The sequence below is a fragment of the Geotrypetes seraphini genome, chromosome 1, assembly GCF_902459505.1.
Source record: "Geotrypetes seraphini chromosome 1, aGeoSer1.1, whole genome shotgun sequence".
Classification (NCBI taxonomy): domain Eukaryota; kingdom Metazoa; phylum Chordata; class Amphibia; order Gymnophiona; family Dermophiidae; genus Geotrypetes; species Geotrypetes seraphini.
The window spans coordinates 493,854,659-493,877,695 of record NC_047084.1 but is presented as its reverse complement, the minus strand read 5'-3'; the positions used below and the strand labels follow the sequence as shown (position 1 = coordinate 493,877,695).

At 38.5% G+C, this 23,037-nt stretch overlaps 1 protein-coding gene across 3 annotated transcripts in view; it reads right to left on the bottom strand.

Moving 5' to 3' along the window:
• Positions 1–23,037, bottom strand: part of VPS13A (vacuolar protein sorting 13 homolog A) — a 489,236-nt gene that overhangs the window by 190,717 nt on the left and 275,482 nt on the right. For all 3 annotated transcript variants that reach the window (XM_033927056.1, XM_033927035.1, XM_033927045.1), the window contains 5 exons: positions 17,771–17,874; positions 15,142–15,418; positions 12,359–12,754; positions 7,207–7,311; positions 6,973–7,119 (listed from right to left, as the gene is read on the bottom strand). In XM_033927056.1, coding sequence (XP_033782947.1) covers positions 6,973–7,119; positions 7,207–7,311; positions 12,359–12,754; positions 15,142–15,418; positions 17,771–17,874 — 1,029 coding nt within the window. The remainder of the gene's footprint in view (positions 1–6,972; positions 7,120–7,206; positions 7,312–12,358; positions 12,755–15,141; positions 15,419–17,770; positions 17,875–23,037) is intronic.

Sequence of the window (23,037 nt, the reverse complement as noted above, 5' to 3'; positions counted from 1 at the left end):
GTGGGGGAGAAGGACACTGAAAGGAAATGGGGAAGAGGGAATGGGAAGAAGACGCTGGCAGGGAAGAAGACAGAGGTGCCAGACTATGGGGGGAGCGGAGGGAAAAAGATGGGTGCCAGACCAATTTGGGAGGGGGGAGAAAGGGAGAGGCACAGTAACAGAGCAAATGGAAGACACAGAGAGAAGAGAGGCAGTGGATGGAAGGAATTTAATGAGAACATGAAGAAAGCAGAAACCAGGCAATAAAGGTAGGAAAAAAATTATTATTTTTTTTTTTTTTTGCTTAAGGATAAAGTAGTATATTAGTTGTGTTGATAAAAATTTATAAACATTAGAGGCTCTGGTAGAAACCCGTTTACAAAGTATGTATTCTTCCCAATTAATATTTCCAAATTAATAAAGTCTTTTTGCTTATTTTTAAATGGGTTTCTACCAGAGCCTTTAATTCAGTAGCATAATTAAATGAAATAACTATTTCTGTAGTTTATAGGGACAGGCGGGCACGTAGGGGATTCCTCGCGGGGACAGGTGGGGACGGAGGGGATTCCTGGTGGGGACGGAGGGATTCCTCGCGGGGACGGGTGGGGACGGGTGGGACTTTGGCGGGGACGGGTGGGGACGGGTGGGATTTCTGTCCCCGCGCAACTCTCTACTCTGCAGGCTGCGGTAATTAGCTGAAACTAAGACTGGGAGACCAGGGGGGAACATGCAGGCCTTTGAGGGAGGGGGGTAAGATTTATAAACTATAAAGAGTTTTACCTCATGCAAAATTGTCATTTCTTTAATAAAACATTAACTATTTTTTCTGCGGCCCTCCAAGTACCCACAAATCCAAAATGAGGCCCTGCAAAGAGTCTGAGTTTAAGATCATTATTTTAAAGGCTGTGAATAAGATGGAAAATACTTTGCAAGGGACATTGGGTCAACTTTGCAAATTCATAGAAGATCCCACTAGAAAATTTATAGAGCATGAACAAAGACTCAAGACTCTTGAACAACAAACTTTGAATATTGACTCTAAAATAGTTACTATACAATCAGCTGTTAGTTCATCAGTAAAAGATTGTTTAGTACGTCATACTAGACTTGAAGGTTTGGAAAATCGATATAGGATTAGAAATTTAAGATTTCTTAGTTTTCCTGTCACTCACTACCTGGCTCCTAAAGACCTATTAAAGATATATTTTAAGGATATTCTTCAATTGGGACATCCAGAAATTACTGGGGTTCTAGATATTATGTGGTTCATTTTCAAAGCTCTTATGGACATACTAAGTACCATATGTTTCTATGGTACATTGTGTATCCAAGTGCTTTGAAAATGATTCCCTATGTATCTGCCTAGAGTAGTCAAGGTAGTCAATGAAGAAGGAGCTCTTGATTCTATAGTGTCACCTGACAGTTTAGATGTTTCTAAGTTTTTAGGACATATTCTCCAATTTGTTAGCTGAAAAAAGAATCACTTCTTTACAATCACGTCTTCCAAGACCTCAGCAACAACTCGAGACTCAAAGAGCTTTCATATTCATTGAACTTTATGTGTCTAATCATCATCCGTCTTAATTTCAATTATATTATTAATGTTATATTTATCATTTCTTCATTTATGCTTTACTAAATGTAATACTTTAATAATATAAATATATGAAAAACTTAGCTTAAGAGCTTATTTCATCCATTGGCCAGGGGTATTTAAATATCCAACATGTTTTGCAATTGCTTTATCAAGGACCTATCCCTATTAAAAGAAGTCACAAATTATTTATCAACTTCCCTTTATCATGACTATTAGACACAAAGCTTGATGTCAATGAAAGCATTTTGAGTCTCAAGTTGTGTCACTGAGGTCTTGGAAGATGTGATTAATTGTAAAGTAGTAGTGATTAATTTTTCAGCTAACAAATTGGAGTATGTATTCTGTGGATTAGCTGGATTGAAAAAACCTGCCATTATTGTAATCATCTAAGTTTTTAGAATCATCTTATGATGTGATAACCAATAGAGCTACTTTATTAGTATCTTGTCAGACAGAAGAACAAAAGCAAACTATTCTTAAGGCTTGTTCCCCCCCACCACACACAAAAAAAAAAATCTGTTTTTTGGTGGCCAGGCTGTACAAATATTTCCCAATATGGCTAGAACTACTCAGTTAAAGAGAAAAGCTTTTCTACAGCTGAAGCATCAGCACCTCATCCGGAAGTATTCACTCTGACATTGCGACGTTAGAGAGAAGGCTTACGGTTCAAGTGTAGGACGCACGAGGAGCCGCCACCTGCGGCTTTGTGCACACTGCGGCAGTGAGGAGGAATTAGCTGGCCAAAAGATAACTCTGGGGACATCACACTGCGGGCCACATAAAACAGCCAGGCAGGAGCCGGCCAAAAAATAAGACATCCACTGGAAGGAGGCATCTAGTTGAGGCACAGCATGGAGGGAGGGAGACAACAAAGGTAGGGGCAATGATTTTATTTTGAATTTAGCGATTGAATTGTGTCAATTTTGAGAATTTACATCTGCTGTATATATTTTGCACTGTTCAGGAAAAAATGCATTTGTTTCTTTTTCTCTGGGGTTGTACTACATGCAGAGTCTTGAATCTTAGGGTTTCGTTTGAATATATTAGTACTTTTAGTTTTTGGTCCCGTATTTGCCTAGGGGTTATCTGTGTAGGAATGAATGTTGAAAAGCATACAGTGTGCTCTGTGTAATTTAATTTTGTGGTTAACCATTATGTGTTAATAAGATTATATTGTGTGTGTATGCTTGCTCATATATGAAAAATGAATGGATAAAATGGTGTTACAATTAGTACTATTATGGGGGCGGGGTCTGGGGCGGAGATTGGGAAAGATTTGGCTCGTGACTTAGCCTGTGTTTTGGATTTCAGCCCCTTAATATGATTGAGTTTGACACCCCTGATATAAGAGGTTTGAATGCAAGTAAGCTCTGAGTTTTATTGCTTTAACTTTCTCTAGGCTATTGGCTGGTCAGATAAATTATGGTTCCTATTCTGAACTTCCAGGCTGATACTGGTTCAATATCCTGATTCCACTGGCCAAAATACTGGAGAGTTGGAATTGCTCATGATTTGCAATTAGTTGTTTTCATGAAAAACAATCAAGTTGATTTTATATCTGATTTAAACAACAAACGATATGTTACCACAGTGGCTTCAAGAATATGATTTATTTTTGAATGTTGACAAATGTACTGCACTTTGATTATCTAGTAAAAAAATCATTCTTTAAGTTTTCTCCCTTTATTGAAGGGTAAGCAAATTCCTCTCAAGAATGAAACTAACTTTGGGAGTTTGTGTGATGCATCATTGAAATTTGACAAACAGCTTAATGTTGCAATAAGATTGTGTTATCTTCAACTCAGGTTAATTTGGCAATTAAGACCTCTTTTGTCAAAAGACAATCTTGTAAACTATGTTTTTGTTGTAGATTATTGCAATGCTTTGTATGCAGGCCTTCCTAAAGTTGGGCTGAAAAGACCAGTTAGTAACAACACTGCTGCTCAACTTATTACTTATAAGAAATAAAATTATGTTTCACCACTTCTGAGGAAGTTACACTGGTTACTGATTCCTGTGAGAATTTCATTCAAACTTTTGTTTTTGGTTTTCAAGGAGCTTCGTTTGTGTTTACCATCTTACCTCAGTGATAAATTGATGGTTCAAAAGCACGATCAGGATTTCAATCTCCTCAATGCTGTTTTTGAAGCATCCCTCTTTACAGTCAGTTAAACTGAACTCCACTAGGAACCGAGCTTTTTCTTATGCCAGTCCTTCTTTGTGGACTCTAAACTCAACTGAGACAGTATATCCAAAACTGTTTTGACATTTATACCATATATAGCTTCATGAATAATTATTAGGAGAGGACCCTCATAGTGCTTCAATAAATCAAACAAGAAAAAATGAGGGAGAGAAGCATCAGAACGTGTACAGACAAATAGATCATAAGGTCTCCTACAACGCAGTTATTCCAGGTACTGATAAGTAAGTTCCAGGCTTCAATCATATGGCTCTCAACCCTCATCAATCCTCAAATAACGTAGCAAAAATATCAAATGAATTTAAACCAAACCTTTCCTCGTTACAGTTTATATAGAGTTCAATTATCCAAAAACAATTTTGTGCCTAATAAAGAACTGGATGACCACTTCTTTTTATACAACAGGACTCCAGTGCTGGTTCAATCATAACTCCTGACACATGTCAGCCACTGTTATTCCTAATACTTGGTTGGTTGGGCATTTCAGTGACTCAGACCTGCTTCGGGGGATTCATGTTGTCAGACATAATAAAACAATGATGCTGATGGCACACACTAACACCAACACCAACACAACTGATTACTAACTGTTCGTTATAGGAGGTCCTGTGATATATTTGTCTGTATGAGTTCAGATGCCTCTCTCCCTCAGTTTTTCTGGGCAACAAGAGGGCATCCGTGGAAAATCAGGGGCAGGAAACTACACGGTGGCACCAGGAAATACTTCTTCACCGAAAGGGTGGTTGATCGCTGGAATAATCTTCCACTGCAGGTGGTCGAGGCCAGCAGTGTGCCTGATTTTAAGACAAAATGGGATCGTCACGTGGGATCTCTTCACAGAGAAAGGTAGGGGAGGGTTATTGGGGTGGGCAGACTTGATGGGCCATGGCCCTTATCTGCCATCTATTTCTATGTTTCTATGTTTAAGCTCAATGAGTGTCCTCGCCTAATAATTGTTCATGAAGCTATATATGGTATAAATGTCAAAACATGTATAACAGTTTTGGATATACTGTCTGAGTTTAGGGTTTTTGGAGTTGTATTTGAGACAGTTTCACACAAAAAACTGTGGTGGTTTTAGACCAGTGGTAGTAGGTCGCCTTTGTGGAACACGTTGCCTCTTTTTATTTCTGGACTGAGCGATTTTTCAGGTTTTTGGAAACTCTTAAAGACCTGGCTGCTTACTTCTGCTTTTCCTGTTTGAGTTTGTAATTATGCAGTTTTCTTTTGACATTATCGTGTTTTCATTATGTTAAGCCAGGGGTAGGCAATTTTGGTCCTCAAGAGCTGGAGCCCAGGTCAGGTTTTCAGGATCTCCACCATGAATATGTATGAGATGGATTTGCATGCACTGCCTCCTTGAGATGCAAATCTATCTCATGCACATTTATTGTGGATATCCTGAAAACCTGACCTGGCTCCGGCTCTCAAGGATTGGAATTGCCTACCCCTGTGTTAGGCTAATTTTATTATTTTATATAATTTGTATTTGATTGTACTGTTATTTTCTTTTTCATGTAAACCATTTTAAACTTTTGTACTAAGCGGTATATCAAGCTAATAAATCAAATCAAAATCTCATCCGGGTCTTGCCCTGACACTGTTGTTACTGGCATTTTAATAACTTTACCTTCACCAGTTAATAATTCATGATTGTTAGAATAATTTATATACAGTAATTACAATCATAAATTAAGTTACTTTGAAATGCTTTAAAAATGCTAGCTATAATGGGGAAGCAAACTACCCCACCCCCTTTTATCAAGCAGTGAAAGAGGTTTTTAGTGCAAACTGGTAAGATAAGTGCTCCGATGCTCATAATTCTATGATCTGAACCTATGACCTCTGGAAGATGAGAACAGAGCTTTTACCCTTTGAGCTGCAGTAGCGTCCACTAATATCTTTCTTCCTCGCATCTGATATGAAAGCTTAGGGATCTGCTAATTTATAATCTTCACAGATATTTTCACCTTAACATGGCTAGGATCACTAAGCTCTCATGGTAGGAACCCCCACAACCAAAAGGAAGTGGCTGTGGCTCACCAGGCAAAAGCCCTGTGCTCATCTTCCAAAGGTCATGGATTCAAATCCCAGCACATATTTTAATTGTGACATTCTACCTTGCAGGCGCACCTTGATGATCTTACAATGAGGTCAGCGTTGTGCAGCTGCACACTTCCATTTGCAATGAAGTAGAAGCCATGCTAAGGTCTGTATCTATTTTTTTCTGTTTTTAAGCTTTTGCAAATGAAGTTATGTATGCAATCTATATATTTTTTCATGCGCTTTCTTTGCTTTCAAGAATGAACTGATTGGAGCAATGTTTAGTCAGAAAAAAAAGGGTAGCTTTTTAGCAAGAAACCTAAAGCTGTGTTTTTCATGTGCTGTGCTTCAGTTAATGGATGTTTTCCTCTAATTAGCAAATAGCATTTCTGTTTGTCCACAAAAATAGAAGGTTTTGCATGCAATATATCTGTTTTGATGTGCCCTGATTATGTGGTGCCTTATTAAATGTATTTTGAACTTAATAAAACAAAAATAAAAACCCAGAGAGCTATTTAGCAGATCGCATTAAGGACGTCCAAAGAATGCCTAAGTTCCGTTCATAGAACTCAGGTCTATCTGAAGCCCAAACTATGCTCAAAAGTAGACCTCCTTTACAATGCCTATAGAACCTACCGTATTTTTCATTTCATTAGAAATTAGGGTGCGTCTTATGCAGCGAATACCCAAAGTGCGCCCCCCCCCCCTGTTACCTTATTCTAATGCGGCCACCCTCCCTCGCTAGACGCGGTGCACAAGGCAGGCCTTGGCCTTCTTCCTCCTCCCTGACGCCTCCCACACGTACTTTTAAAAAAAAAAAACTTCTGGATGCAGTGCCTCGCTGAGAGCGGCGCACCAGGCTGGCTACCTAGTTCCCACCACTTTCTCCGAGAACTGTCGGCTGCCTCCTCTTCCATTCTCTCGCGTAGTGGTGCACCAGGTTGCCTGCCTGGTCCCGCGCTGTTTCCCGCAAGAACTCTCAGTATTAATTTTTTAAAATGGCTGTGTGTTAAGAGCAACATTAGCCCATGTCCATTAATTCAAAAAACAGAAAATTCTTTTTTTTTACAGCCATGATAAAAATGGCCTTAGATGTCACATAAGGACACTATCAGGTCTCCTGAATGTCTTATTTAAGCATAATCCTTACCTGATCCAAACCAACAGGGAGCCATTTCTCTTTGCCCTCTTCTGACACCTCTAATTGGTATCTACTTTTGTTTGTTATCATAAAAAAAGGTGTAAAAGTAACAATTCGTGTAAGGTTAAAGCTGCTGGCATTTATAGTCACACCAACCTAGGAGAAAAGAAGACATTTTAAACTAGATAAAATTGATTATAATATATTTTCTTTATATAAATTATATAAATGCAATCAACTCACTTGATAGTCCATTTTATGGCCCTTACACTTCAAAGCACCATGAGTACCAACAGTGTCAAGAGAAAAATTATCCGATAATTCACTGTCTGTTATCTTCAGTTGGACCTATAAAATAAAATTTTTTTCAGACAACTTATACTAACATAGTAGATAGCAGCAAATACAAATCAATTGGGCTATTCAATCTGCTCATCTGCCTTCATCTATGATTTTCTACCATTTTAGGTATACGAGCACAAATTACCATATAGAAATATAAATTTACCCCACATTTATTGTCAAACCTCTAAACCCTGTTCCTACAATTAACTTATTTCTTTTTCTTAAACATGTTTAATTATTTTGTTTATCATTTTTGCCAGTAGGTTATTATGGGTCTTCACATCATCATCTTGCAAGAAACATACTTAATCTAATATCAACATTTCTAGACCACCATAAACCAACAAAACTGAACTCAATGCCTTTTACAACAGCAAAAAAAACTTGTTAAGAGAAACACTTTCAATTGCTTGAGTCAAGATTTGGCTAAGAACTTTTGAAAACATAAAAGATTTTAGATGTTTATGAAATATTGAGTAAGAGGAAATACTCGATCAAGATAGGGAGATTTAATGCTTGAATCGCCTTGTAGGAGAAAGATTGTTCTAGACTTAAAAGAAGGAAACAAGAAATAATGATTCTTTATCCTTGAGGTTTACTGACATGAGGGAAAGAACAAATGAAAAAGTATACAGGAGCCAAACCATTTATAATTTTGAAAATAAAGCAGACTACCGGTAGTTTAAAAGTTATTCAAGCCTGAAGAGGAAGCCAATGAAACAATTAAAAAAAGGAGACACTATCAACCTTTTTCTTTTTAAGAAAAAAATCTAGTGGCAGTGTTTTGCAGGAGTTGAAATCTTTTCATTAAAAGATCTGCAATACTACTATAACAGAAGATTGCAATAATCTAATTGTGCTACAATATTTGCAGTAGTAAAGTGAAATGAGTTTCATAAAAATAAGAGAGAACAGATCTTAGTTTCATTTTAAAAAAATTTTAAACACTAAAAATTTAATACAACTTTGATGCTGTTTTCCCTGCAATCAAAGCCTCTAGAAGTATCTTAGAAGTATCAGGATGTACATGTAAATTATCCTGTGTAATGGTACTATGATAAATGCATGACCTCAACTGTAGATATCTAAAAAAACATGATGGTTGTAAGGTCTCTAAGGTGATCAAAAGAAAGAAGCTTGTCTAATAAGCTTGTTATTAGACAACACATCTCTTAGGGTAAATATGCAACATTGAATCCAATTGCTCCAGCATATAGGCTTACCATTGATACAGAGTGATTGATTATTCCATAATGGAGCATCAAGTTAATAGCATAAGTGAGGTGTTGATTGAGTTTCTCAACTGCCAAAAGGGTATGGTATATATCATCATATGATGCATCAGAGGAACCCATTCTATAGATCAGTGGTAAGGGACCAGGCATGTTTTGTTCTGTATACACTGAAGAGGAAACCAAAGGGAGGCCTCAATGACGAGGAAAGCACACACAACAATGGAGTCATGAGGATAAGATGTCAAGTAATCAGCTATGGGTATACTGTTCTGGAGTCACTTTATTGATAAATTTGCTATAAAAGCTTATAGACCCAACACTGGCAGTGTTTCGGCATCTGTGCCTTTATCAAGAGTCTTGAAGAGTAGACATGGTGCATACAGACACTCTGGTTGAAGTGCTGGCAAAGAGTCTGAAGGAACAGTAAATGAAAAAGTGTCCAAAGCAGAGCTAAGGGTCATGAGTTCTATAGACAACCACACTGGTGGCTAAGAAAACCTGGAGTTGCCCGCAGGATAAAAGCATAGTTATAATTTTCAAAGTGAGAAAAGTTAACACCTCCAAAAAGGTTTGGATGGATGGATTATGCCACCGAGTTTGCCACTGATTCAAGGCAACACACACAGTGAGGAATCCACCCTGTGATGTTTCACAGCAGAGTACAGAAGTGGTTTGCCATTGCCTTCTCCTGAGCAGTGTGCGGATCCACTATATCGCTGCTGCCCAACATAAGGCCCCTCAGCACCTACTATTCCCAGGCAGTCCCTCACCCAGATACTAGCCAGGGCTGACCCTGCTTAGCTTAAGATAGTAAGAGCGGGCCTACTCAGGGCATCCAAAAGGTTTAGGGTCTTTGAATTTAAAAAGCGCTATTCTAGGAGGTTTATCATTCAATAAAAATGATAATTTATCAATAATCTGAAAGAAGTTAGAAGGAAATATATAAGGAAGCACAGAAATGATATAAAATTTGTGAGGCCAAAGTCATTGAGATTCTGTTTAATCCTCTTTACCAGGATAATTTCTTTGGGGAACAAATAGAACAGGATGATTTGATCTGTTTAATAATGTGATTAATATTTGAATCCATGGACTCTTATCCTAGTTTTAAACATGAGACCCAAGTATTTTAACCAATCCTTAGATCAGCACAAAGGCAAAGACATGACGTCAGCTTGAACACAAAATATATTGAGTGGTAGCACTTCCATCTTAGACCAATTAATTGTATAACCAGATAGATTACCAAATTATTCAATTAGTTTGAAAAAGGCAGGTATGGACTCTTCTGGAGAAGTAATATATAGTACACATCATCTGCATATGCAGATAATTTCACATGTTGACCAGCAATATTGAAACCTTTAGAATCAACAGATTGACGGATAGCAATGAGTAAGGCCTCTAGAATTATGAAAGGGGGCAAGGGGCAAGCCTGCCTTGTTCCTCTTCATAAATATGGAGAAATAGTAGAGTTAACATTTATACATGTCTTTGGATTAGCTTATAAAACAATCAATAAAAGTGTCACCTAAGAGAAGCCAGCATGAACTCGTGGCATTCATTCAGCTAGCGGCTCTATACTGGCCAGGAGTGAAAGAAGATCACTCCTGCCCCAGGTTCACTGCTGGACCACCAGGGATTTGAAAGGCACACTGGGGAGGTAAAAGTTCTTAGATCCCTCCTATTCCGGCATACTGCTAGACCACCAGGTTTTATGGCAGGCCCTGTGGAGGCCTACAAGGCATTGGGAGAGAGGGGGGACAGGGTGTAGAGCCTGGCATGACAGGGAGAGAGGAGGGACAGGGTGCAGAGCCTAGCATGACAGTGAGAGAGGGGGGACAGCGTACAGAGCCTGGCAGGGAAGGGAGTGTGGGGGGAGGGGGCCTAGGCACAGAGTCTGGCAGGACAGGGCAGGGCAATTGAATATTAACCCCTTGTTTATATTCGAGTCAACTTTTTTCCCTCCATTTTAGGGGAAAAAGGTTACCTTGGTTTATATTCAAGAATATATGGTAATATTCTTGGACTTATTTACCACACCTTTTCTAATACTGACTCACAGCTCACAACAAACACAATTCATTTAAATATTATATAAAAAATATAAAAAAGTTTCAAAAGAAATTCACCAAAATGATGAAGCCAACCCTGTTGGCAACAGAAAACTTTTCAATCACTGGCAAAAAAAAGCAACCATTTTAGATAGCAGCTCACACAGGGCAGGAGCGTAGGAAGATCACTCCTCTGCTCCAGTTTATTGCTGGACCACCAGGGATTTCAAGGTAGGCTTTCTAGAGGTCTGGAAGGTGGGATATTTTAGAGTCGCCCGGGACAGGAGGCAGGAGGGATCCCTTCTTTCCTGGCTCACCACTAGACCACCAAGGCTTACGGCAGACCTGGAGAAAAGTCTGCAAGGCATCAGGGAAGGAAAAGAGGGAGGGAATTGGGACAGGGTACAGAGTCTTGCAAGGCAGGGGAGTGGGGGGGAGCTGGGTGCAAAACCCGGAAGACAGGGCACTTGAATATAAACCCTCGGCTTATATTTGAGTTAACTTTTTTCTGCCCTTTTTAGGAGAAAAAAAAGGTTACCTCGGTTTATATCTGGATCAATTTATAGTTGAGTATACATGGTAATATTAGATCTGGTGCTTAAAACTGAGAGCATTTCTAAAATCATAGTGTGTTATCTAGTATCTAGTGATCACTGAACAGTGTAGTTCAATAACTGCCTGCGTTAGGCTATAGCATGAATTCTACAAAATAAATGAATTATCATATATAATTACAAACATGTAAATCATTCAAAATAATTATCTTGAAACATATATTAAAGACAATTAAAAAATGGAAAATGAAAAATGAAAAATAAAAAATGCCTATATTGCATTTGGATACTATCTATCTTATCCCTCTTTTTATAAAACCATAGAATGAGTTTTAGTGCCGGTCGCAGATCCGACGCTCACAGAATTTCTATGAGCCCCAGAGCTATTACCACTACAGCTTTGTAAAAAAAAAAAAAAAAGGGGGGGGGGGTTAAATTCTAACATATGCCATCATTTCTAAAGTTATACTAAAAATCAACATTTTCTGGTGCTCTGTTTGGGTTTTTTTTTATATCTATGTAATTTATGTACAAAATAGAAACTCAGAATTACTGAGAGCAGCTGCCACAAATGTAAGTCAGTAAAAACGGATTTTGTTAAAATAGTCAGCATTTATTTTTTTGAGTACATATTTAAACTTGGATGGTTTTCATCCTTGCATTATGAGACATCACAAGCAGATAAGACAGCTATTTGCTATATTCTTCTTACTTCCTTGTTTTAGATGTGGCTTTTGTGATGAAAAATTCATCACCCTTTGTAGTCTACTTGTTGTAAGTAGTATACCAGCTAATTTTTAGGTTGATTTTACTATAATTTAAAAAAATTATGGTATAATTATGTTAAACTAGATAGTATCCAATGCAGCATGGCCATTTTTATTTTCTTCTTGTTGCCATTTTACACATCTAAAGTTCTATTCAAGATTATATATGATTTGCATGTTTCTAAGTTATTTATTTTTGTCCATGTGTTTTGTAGTTTTACTACACTCATGATGCAGGCAACTGCCAAAATGTAACCACATTGGGTTTCATACTACCATACTTTGAAGGCTCCGTATGACACTATATTTCCATCATCTTCATTAACTAGAAGCAAGAAATAAGGGAAGCCCAGAATTCTTATTTTCATATTTGGAAAAGATAATCACAAAGTATAAAATATTTTAACATTTAAATCCATTATACATCAACTTTAAAATACCTTGTTGTTTTGGAAGAAGTTTTTGGGTTTGAAAGAAAAAAGCAGTGGCTTTTTATGATCAGGAGGATGTTTTCGGTGAACATCATCTGCTTTGTACTGTAGCATTCGACCAGTCTTGTTCACCATCCAATATGGACTATGAATGGCAATGATCAACTGTCCAGTGGTATAGGTCACAAGAACAGCAATGTCCAGTTCTATCACTTCTGTTTCAATAGTGCATGTAAATGTGATGAAATCAATATCTTGTTGGTTGCTCTTTATGTTATATTTGCCTTTCCAGTCCTTATCAAGATAGTTAAGCAATTGAAGCTCCAACTTGGTCTGATCCACTGATGCATTATGAAGTTGAGCTGAATACCCATCTTCTAAAGTGACAAAAGTATTGCCTTTTCCCTAAAAAGCAAAAGAAATAAAACAAATAAGCCTTGTTGATTGTGTTACAATAGTGAGGTTGGGTTTTTTTTGTTTTTTTTCAGGCATTCACGATCATGACCATGTCTACACAGAAATCTTTAAAATGCCCTTTTAGGGAAAACAAACAAGGGCAAAGAATACTAAAATGAGATAAACGCATGAAGGAGCTGAATTCATTATATAAAAAAAATGGTTGCATTTGCTTTAAGGCACTAATAGGCTCAATTTCTGAGTATCTTATGGAATCTTTTATTATTACAAACTCTAAACACGCTAGAAAATCTCATTCATTGTTTTCATTCCCCTCTGTAAAGGGATGTAAATACAAGAAATTTCATGAATGATTACTATCTTTTCAGGCAGCCTAATGGACTAGGGATTTAAGTTATATATTCACATTCCCAATTTCGTATCAGCAATTTCGACGTGCCTTATTTTAAGGAATCTTTTGGAAGTTAGAAATTGGATGTTTGTATTAGTAATCTTTGTGAACTGCATAGAGCTTAATGGTATTTGCGGTATACAAGTGAGTTTTATGTTATGTTTATGTTATGTAATCCAACCAATCTCTGAAAGCCTTCAGAGCATTCTAGACTGTTCAATTCCAGGAAATTTATCTGAATACATTTATCCTGGGAAAATCAATCTGCATGGGTTTCCTAGCCCAATTTGGATATATCTGTCAATTAGCCAGACTTATGTGTACTCAAGATCCATTCAGTTTGGCTCATTTTGAGATATGCCAATGGATTTACATGAACGGTCAAGGCCATATGGCCCAAAGTCTTCAATATTCCTGTAAGAGAGTGGTATAGTGGCAGGTGCCCCTGAGAACACCCCCTCACTGATACCGCAGTTAAGGAGTGAGGCTCAGACCAGAAGGTGGTTAATTGACCTGGAGCAGAGTGGATCAGAGAGGCTCCAAGGGAAGAGGTCTCCAGGAGAGAGACCCTGAGTGCAGAGGTCTTCTGGAGGATGACTCGGAATGAAAGAATCCTCCCACGTTGCTAGCTGGACTGTGGTACCTGTTGGGGAGACCGAGGGAAGTATTGCTCAAGATCTGAGTGCTCCTGGGACTCTTGACTTTGAAGTAGACAGAGTCTCTCAAGAGGGTTTCAGTGCTTTACCATTAGATTGATTTCCCATCACATGAAGAGAGAGTCCCCATATGAGGAACTTTCCATCATTAACTTTTAATTACGGAAATAGCAGAATACCTTTCCATTTAAGTTAGAAATAGAGGAGGAACTCAGGACAGAGATATTGGACATCGTCCAAGTTCTTAACCCACCTAAGAAAGCTGTACCTGTTGAAAAAGTCCTTACGAATGTACAGTTGAGAATGTAAGAGACCACCTTCTGTGTTAAGTCTTTAAATAAAAAGAGCAACTCTATGTGCAAAATTCATATGGCTTTCAAATTTCTCTGATGCCAATGTTAATGGACACCATTTAGATATTCAAAAACGTTGTCTCAACCAAGACTACCTCACTGACATCTGTGAACACAAATTACAATGAGAGGGTTCACAATCTGGTTCCAGACACTGTCAGCAATTATGTTTATCTATTATAGATATGATTTTGCTATAGCAGATACACTTTTTAAAGCTTGTGGGGGGGGGGGGGCTTTTATCTGGGACATGTTGCCAAAAAACTCTATTACAACAAAATCAAATGACTTTGACAATAAAAAACATCAATAAACCTGACCAGGACACCCTAGATCCTTAAAGAAGACCTGACTGGGCACCAATATGAAAAAAAGAAAAAACTTGAAACCAGCCAAAACACTTTGAGGCGCTACAAGGACACAAGGAACCTGCACAATGACGACAGGTTTCAAAGAAACACGTTTACATTGAAAAGGCATGGCTTGAAATACAACTAGTAACAGTGGCAACTGACGCAGAGGAACTGTAATTAGAGAATGACATGAGGACAAATTTGTCCCCATCCCTGTGGGATCTATCTCCATCCCCGTGAGTTCTGTCCCTATCCCATCTCTGCAAGCTCTGTCCTCACTTGCATAAACCTCAGAGACATGGACAGAACTCCTGGGGACGGGATGGAGATAGATCCCACAGGGACAGTGACAAATTTGTCCCCGTGTCATTCTCTATGTAGATTTCTTATAAGGTTCTCGATGCATCTAAGCTGGAAAAGCACTCATGTGCTGAGCTTCATCAATGAAGACCCATGGGTGAGGATTCGCCATTATTGCTTGACCTCAGAGAAGCAGATTGATCCCATTTTCAGACACATTTTCTTTCACACACAAGTAACCTATTTTCAATTTTCATAATGTACCTCAAAATGTGAATTAATGGCTGCATCATAATTATTTGCACCAGTGGTGAACAATTACCTCAACTGTATAAGAAATCTGATAAGGAAGTAAATTCCGTAGAAGTACTGCGGGCCACAAATGAACTACATATGGTAAATCCCAACTATCATCTGTGCATGCTGATATCAAAATGTCCTTTACAGGCACAATATTCAAAATAAGAGAATTATTAGTTGATTCAGAATGCTTGCATTTTTTCTGCATTAATATGCCATCACTCTTCATGATATTTTCAAAACTAATTCCTTCACACATTTCATACTCTTCTCTTGCAGGTTTCAAACAAAGTACAGATCTGCAAATTAACAACAAAGATATTTCAGAATACTTTTTGCAAATATATATTCAACAGAAAATCATGATTCATAGACAACTCGGCGAAAGACAAAGGTGTGCGCCGACAACTGAGCGCAAGACGGAGGCGCGCGCCGAAGAAAATTACAGTTTTTAGGGGCTCCGACAGGGGGTTTTGTTGGGGAGCCCCCCCAGTTTACTTAATAGAGATCGCGCCGGCGTTGTGGGGGGCTTGGGGGGTTGTAACCCTCCACATTTTACTGTAAACTTAACTTTTTCCCTAAAAACAGGGAAAAAGTGATGCATTGCTACCACTAGGGGGTGGAATATTTTCAGTCGCTAAGGACAGGTATGTTCCCTGGAGTCCTGCAGAACTTGCCTGTCCCTCACAATTGAAAAATGTGACAGTAAAACAGCACCCTCTATTGGTGAGACTGTGGGTGGAGGACTCCTGCTCAGCTTAGAGGGAACAGTGGTTACAACCCCCCACAACGCCCCCTCAACGCGGCGCGATCTCTATTAAGTAAAGTGTGTGTGGGGGGGGTTCCCACCCACGCCCCCCCGTTGGAGCCGTAAAAACAGTAATTTTCTGCGGCGCTGCGTGCGCCTTTGTCCCGGCGCGCTTTTGACCCGACACCAAAAGTGTAAATTACATTCTGGGGCATGGTATGGGCAGGACCATAACTGATAACAGAAGTCCTTACTCAGAGAGCTATTTACAGTATATGGCAGGTAATTCAGAGAAGTTAAGATACAACACGGTGCATTATCTGCCATGCACTTAATGCATGATAGCAACTTTTTCTATGTTACCTAACGGAGTGCTGAAAAGTTCTCAGCCCAACCAAGAAGGAAATGACATGGAGCCATGAAACAAGTTATTCCACACATTCACTCCTAAGTTCAACACACTTGACATATTATGCCTGAAGTTTCTGCAACACTTCCAAAAAATACTCTTTCTGCTCACTAAAATACTGCTCCACTGCTAAAATCAATCAGCTCAAATCACTTGAAAATTGTCATCCTTTTAAACTCTTAAGATTTGTAGACAGAGTAGGGCCTAGGCATTAAAACCCCAGTTCTATCAAAACATCCATCATTTTGCCAGCCTTGTGAGCAGGTGCTTTGTCTTGCAAAAAGTGAACTCCTTTCCACAGCTTCCATCTCCTGTTTTCTTTTAATACGTCCTTTAATTGACACAGCAAGTTACAGAAGTACCGGTATTCTGCATTAACACTTAGGCTCTTGGAAGATAGTCAGTCATTACAACACCTTCCTGATTCCAAAACACTGTGGCCATGACCTTTCCTGCTGACCTTTGGGTCTTGAATTTCCTTGGGCTTGGAAACCAGAGTGCCGCCATTGCATGGATTGTTTTGTCTCTGGATCATAGTGGTGTAACCATGTTTCATCAACAGCAAATAGTCATTCCAAAAAGTTAGAACCAGCTCACTGAAAATTCTGCAAAATCAACCTGGAAAGTGTCCACTAAATGTTGTTTCTCATCAGCATTCAAACATTTGGGCGCCCACTTGGCTGACAGCTTCTGCATACCCAGCTGCTCGTGGATTATACAACCCAACACTTTCCCTGGATATCTGTAGTGTCTCAGCAATTGTTTTAGCCAATATTTGCCAATCTGCCAAAATCAGGTCATGGACATGGTAAACAATTTCTGGAATTGACACTGAGGCCTCCCAGACCTTGCAGCATCTTCGGTCTCAAAATATGCAAGAAGAAAGTTTGCAAAAACCACTTCTTCACTCTGGAGTATGATAAGCATTTGTCACTCAATGCTTGCATCATACATTCATGGATTTCCTTTGGAATTTTCTTCTGCAGGAATAGAAACTTCTTGATGGTTTGGAGTTCCACACTTGAAAATTCCATACTTCACTGACAAGATTCAATCAATGATCTGAAACAATGTCAAAACACAGCACTGCAATTCTGCAAATTGGCATTTTACAAAATAAGGTAACACTTTTCAGCTACAGTGGCAAAATAATGCTCAGAATTTAAGAAGTTGGTTGGGCTGAAAACTTTTCAGCACCCTCTCGTGCTTTTATGGCAGACTCTACATTTTGGCAATTCCTGTGTGGTAGATGCAAAACCTTACAGAATATTAGTAAATGGGAGTCTCAATTTTTTTATTGCAAGTGTCTTAATTCTCTAGCATAATAATATACAGATTAATATCTTAATACACTACTATGTATTAATTCTAGCAAAGTTTTATGTTATATTAATCTTTTCAGAAGACTTGCACTAAGCATATCTTTCTAGCTAAATTCTTCCACTGATAATGCCATTACAAAGCTTTGCAATTTAACAGAACTTAAGCAATCACCTGTAAGAGGTCAAAGGAATGTTAAATTCATCTTCTGGTGAAACAAATCCCAGCAGTCTTCCTTCTTCATAAACATTAAATGCAATTGAAAAATGGTTTTTTACCTGTATAAACAAACACACATTAGTAATTATTAGCAAAAGATGGTTAAGCAAATAAATTATGATTTTTCACAGACTCCAATTCACATTTCTTATAATGCAGCAAGCACTGCAACCTTATGGATATGTCCAAATCTGAAATATATTACTGTAAAATGTTTAGAGTATCAGCTTTCTTACATGCACTTTAGAAAGCTTCTAAAAACACACCTTTTCTCTAAATGTTTGTAATCTTTCCTAAGATATATATAGAGAGAGATGTAATTCTACTGTTAAAAGCTTATGCCTAAGTTATATTGTAGCTCACTGACAACAGTCAGTCCAAGTCTTTCGTGAATCACATAGAACCGAAAGGCTTTTGCGATATACATGGAGCATTCAATAATCTATCTACCTATGAAAGAAAGTAGAAAACATGTTGAAACAAGTCTGTGCATGTTGTGACATGTCTCAAGGTTAGTCATGCACAGTTGCAACTCAGTGCGAATCTAACATGCCAAGAGACAGGATGTCAGGAGAGTCCTCGTGTGAATCAAGTAAGAAACTGCTAGATTTGGAGCACTGTTCAGTGATACAATTTCTCATAAAAGAAGGGAAAAAGCCAAAGGATATCCATGAGCCAAAGGAAAAAGCCAAAGAAGATCCACTGAAGTTTATGGCGAATCTTCCCAATCAACCTACAAAGTAAAATTTTGGAGTGAGTAGTTTAAGTGGGGTAGAAAGTCCACGGAAGATGACCCTTCACACTGGACGGCCTGTGGAACTAACTTCCACAGAAATGTGCAAGAGCTGGTAGGAAGCCATAGAGGAAGAGAACTTAACATTCTGAAATAATTGTGTTTCCAAGAGAATCGATAAATCCACACACTCCCACTCCACCTCCAAGTACACCATTGAACATGACATTGGATTTAACTACCACAGCATGGTATGGAAATTGCTTTCTTAAATCTGGCAGCTTTCTAGATATTATACATAAAATCTGCTCTCTTATTGACTGGGGATATTGGGGGGGGGGGTCTCATCAGTTACCGATTCCTTTGTTGCTGGTAGTGATTGGGGAGGGGAAATGAGGATTTGAAGAATATTCAAGGTTTCTGCACTGGGTTCCTCCTCCATTTCTAACATAAATGGAATAGAACCAGCCATTTTCCTGATAAAATCAGTTAAGAATTGCTGGAAGGGATTTTCTCCTTATATCTTATAAGTGAGCAGTGTGATATGATGGCAAGCCAATGGAGTTGCCCTCATCAGAGAACTTTGCACTCATTCAAAATCCCATGCATGCTCCAAATCAGACCCAAAATAATGCTCAAAGGAAGAAGTCTGGGTCTAAGTCTGGCTAGAGTCTAACTAATCTGTGGAGACATTATGTGACCAAGGGCATCTAAACACTTAGTATATGCCTGTTTTCTGAGAAACGTTTCCTCCCCTGATATCCTGGATATGCAGACTGGTGTGATTGACATTGACTCTGATGCTGTTTGAGGTGTTTGCATTGATGAACTACCCCCAAGAATAAAAACAACTCAAGGAGTCCAACAGAACAAGATCCCACAGGTACTGAACAGCAGAGAAGACAGTGGGAACGGACAATGAAGACAGTGGGAACGGACAATGAACACTCCGCAGGAGCAGAGATGTGAAGTAAAACTTGTTTATTTCAATCTGAGACATACAGTAACATAGACTCGACATAGTACTATGTTTTGGTGAACAGAAGCACCTGCATCAGAGGTCACTGTAGATCTATTTGCATGCACTGCTTTCAATGCATATTCATTGGGGAAATCCTGAAAACCCAACTGGAATATGGCTCTCGAGGACCGGAGTTCCCTATCCCTGCTCTAGATCAATGCCACTAATGCCTAAGTCGATGATCAGACACAGCACAGATAATCTTTTGAAGTTGCTCTTCACATCTCTGTATTCCTCTCTCATCTTCAACCACAAATACCCAAGAAACCAAAAGCACTAGTTATAGGTTTCCACACCAGGTGTTATCCTGCCACATAAACCACAATCTTTAAAACCTGCTATGGTCTTTCTTTAGCAATGTCACTGAAAAACATAGATGCAGCAAAATTCTCTCTCAACAGAAATTATGCAGTCAATTGAGAGATGGGGTATTTTCTTATTTTTTGGACTCCAAAATGTGTGAAACCCCCAAGAGCAAAGGGTTGCCACCACTACCACAAGCATTTTGTGAAAACCCTTGGAGCTGATGCTAGGCCAAAGTGATAAGATCTAACTCAAAAGCGAAGATAGTTCCTGTGAGCAGGTAGCAAGCTTCTCTGAGATCTAGACTGCAAAGTCAATCATCCTTCTCCAGTAGGGGCAGAAGGTTCCCAAGAGAGACCATGCAAAACTACTCCATCAAGTATTTGTTGAGGTCACAGCAGTCTAGAATTGGTTGAAGGCCTCCAGTCTTTTTTGGTATTAGGAAATACTTATAGAAACCCTAGCCCCTCTCTTACAGAAGAACTGGTTCTATTGCATTGAGCTGAAGAATGGCCACGAGTTTTGGTGGAGGGTCTTCTAGAGGGAGTTGAAAACAGATTCTCTTGGTGGATGGCTGGAGGTTTTCTTTGTAAGCACAGGACATAACCCTGTGCCACCACTTGACATACTCACTGATCTGATGATGAGAGTCCAGCGTTGGTGAAAATAAAGTAGCCTGCACCTATGGGAAGATTGAGAGGAAGAGATAGGGAGATGTTAACTATACTTTCTAGAAGAGAAAATCAAAAGGAGGACTGTTTGGATTGAGAATGAGCCTTGATTTCTGTGCTCTCTGTTGTCTAGATTAGGATCTTTTAATTGGTTGATCGAGAAGAGGATGAAGATGGTTGACTAGCATTGCCTGGGATTGTAATATGAAGAATGCCTGGAACTGGTAGAGTATCTCTGAGATGATGTGGAAGGTTGATAGGTCTGTGCTTTTAAAAGAGTAGTCATAGTATCATTATGTTTCTCGATTTTATCTGCAGCTTCCTCAATTTTCTCTCCAAAAAGGTCATCTCCCTTGCAAGGGACATTGAAGAGATATTCTTGGACTGAAGTTTCTAGATCAGAGACCAAAAGCCAGGCTATTCTACGTATTGCAATAGCTATTGCAGATATTCTGGAGGCAACATCAAATGTGTACAAGCTGTCCAGGCCAAAAACTTTCTAGTGGTAAATAAATTCTTGGAATTATTTCAGTTGATCTGTGGGAGATTATATTATTTTATTTATTTATGCATAAATTTTTATATGACAAGAAAAGTCATTTAGGAAATAAAGTAAACAAGAAAAATAAAAGAAAATGGCATAATATATACTACCTTATATCATTATAAGGAAATCTGTCCAATATTACATTGTTGTTGGTCCACAACAGAAGGGATAAAGAACAATGAAAAGCAGAAATATACAGAGAAAAAAAATCTCAGGAAAAAAAACAAGATAATGCCTGGAATTGATCTACTGGCTATTCATTGAACAGACTAAGATGACAGACTTTGAGGAGTGCCTGAGGTTGCAATCCCTTTCCCAACAAGAAAATTAGACAATTGTGGTAGGTTTCTGTTATGGGAAAATGCTACTTTGCACTCTAAAGTCCGACAGTTCTGTTTAGTTTGCAGCATAGGTCACAAACTTTTGATTTTCCTTCCCAAACATTGTGAAATTGTTGAAAATCGCAACACATATGCTATCGAATCCTTATCATCCGCTTTAACTTTATACTGTAGCAACTGATCCCGGGAACTAAACCTGGCCCGCTTGTAAGCCTTTGAAATCACAGATTTAGGGTACCCCGCTCTTCATATCTACCTTTCAAAAATTGTACTTGATCAACAAATTCCTCTGTAGAATGGCACTCTCTTCTATACCGAAAAAAACTGTGATACAGGTAAGTTGTTTTTTAGTGTACTTGGTGTATGCTAGTGTAACACAATAGCATATTCCGATCTGAAGGTTTGGTAAAGCTAAACTAAACTAAGCTAAACCTTAGGTTTGTATACCGCATCCTCTTCACAATCGCAGAGCTCGGCACGGTTTACAGGAGTTGGGATAGAAAGGAACTCCAATGAAGCCTTCATAGTAATAGGGCTTAGTATGCCAGAGAGGGAGGAAGTATTACATTTTTGAGAATAGCCAGGTTTTCAGATGTTTACGGAAAAGTTGGAGGGAGCTCAGATTCCAAAGAAGGGAGGTAAGGTTGTTCCAGAGCTCAGTGATTCTGAAGGGGAGGGAGGTCCCTAGTTTTCCTGCATGGGAAATGCCTTTTAATGAGGGGAAGGATAGTTTTAATTTTGGGGTGGATCTTGTGGAATTAGGATTTGAGGAATTCCAAGAGAGTGGAATAAAGGGAGGAAGGATGCCGTTTAGGATCTTGAAAGTTAGACAACCTCCCATTCTCCTGGATAATTTTAACATCCAAAAAATATTATTTCCCGTAGTTTCACTCTCTAATTTAAAGTGACAGTGCACTTGGTATGTGTCTGTACTGGGATATCCCCTACACTTGAGATTATTATACTGCTTGTTCTCGGAGAATGCAAGTTACTGAATGCTCCCTTTTTTTAAATTGATTTATTATAAGGATAAATTTAACTTTCTTGTTATAAGAAAGTTATAGAATCATTATTTTTCTCTCAAGCAGTTTTACTTCGTAATGATATACCATTGCAGATAAAACAGTTTTCATAGTTTATTTAAAATTTGATTACTCGCCTATCCTGAATTCTAGGCGAAAATACAATGACAAAAAAATAGGGAATACAAAAATTAGGACAAAGACATATACAAACTGACTACAAAGACAAAACCAAAAAAGATAGTTAACAGAAGAGAAGGAGAAGGAACTACAATATAGTCTAGGAAAGATGACACTGATGGAAAAAACAATGGGAATAGGGAAAGGTATACTGTATTATACTGCTGTATCTCTTTAGCCTGGAAGCAGAAAGCAGTAAGAGGGGAAAAGAGAGATAATGTTCAGCAGCGATTTAAGAAGGGAACAATAAGGTCCAAAAGCATCTTTAAAAAGGAAACATTTTAATGCTCCTTTAAATTTCTCTAAATTAGTTTCTGATCTTATATATAAAGGCAAAGAGTTCCACATTGTGTGGGCAGTCAAAGAGAATGATGTTGTACGGCGAGTACTGAATCTTTAGTGAG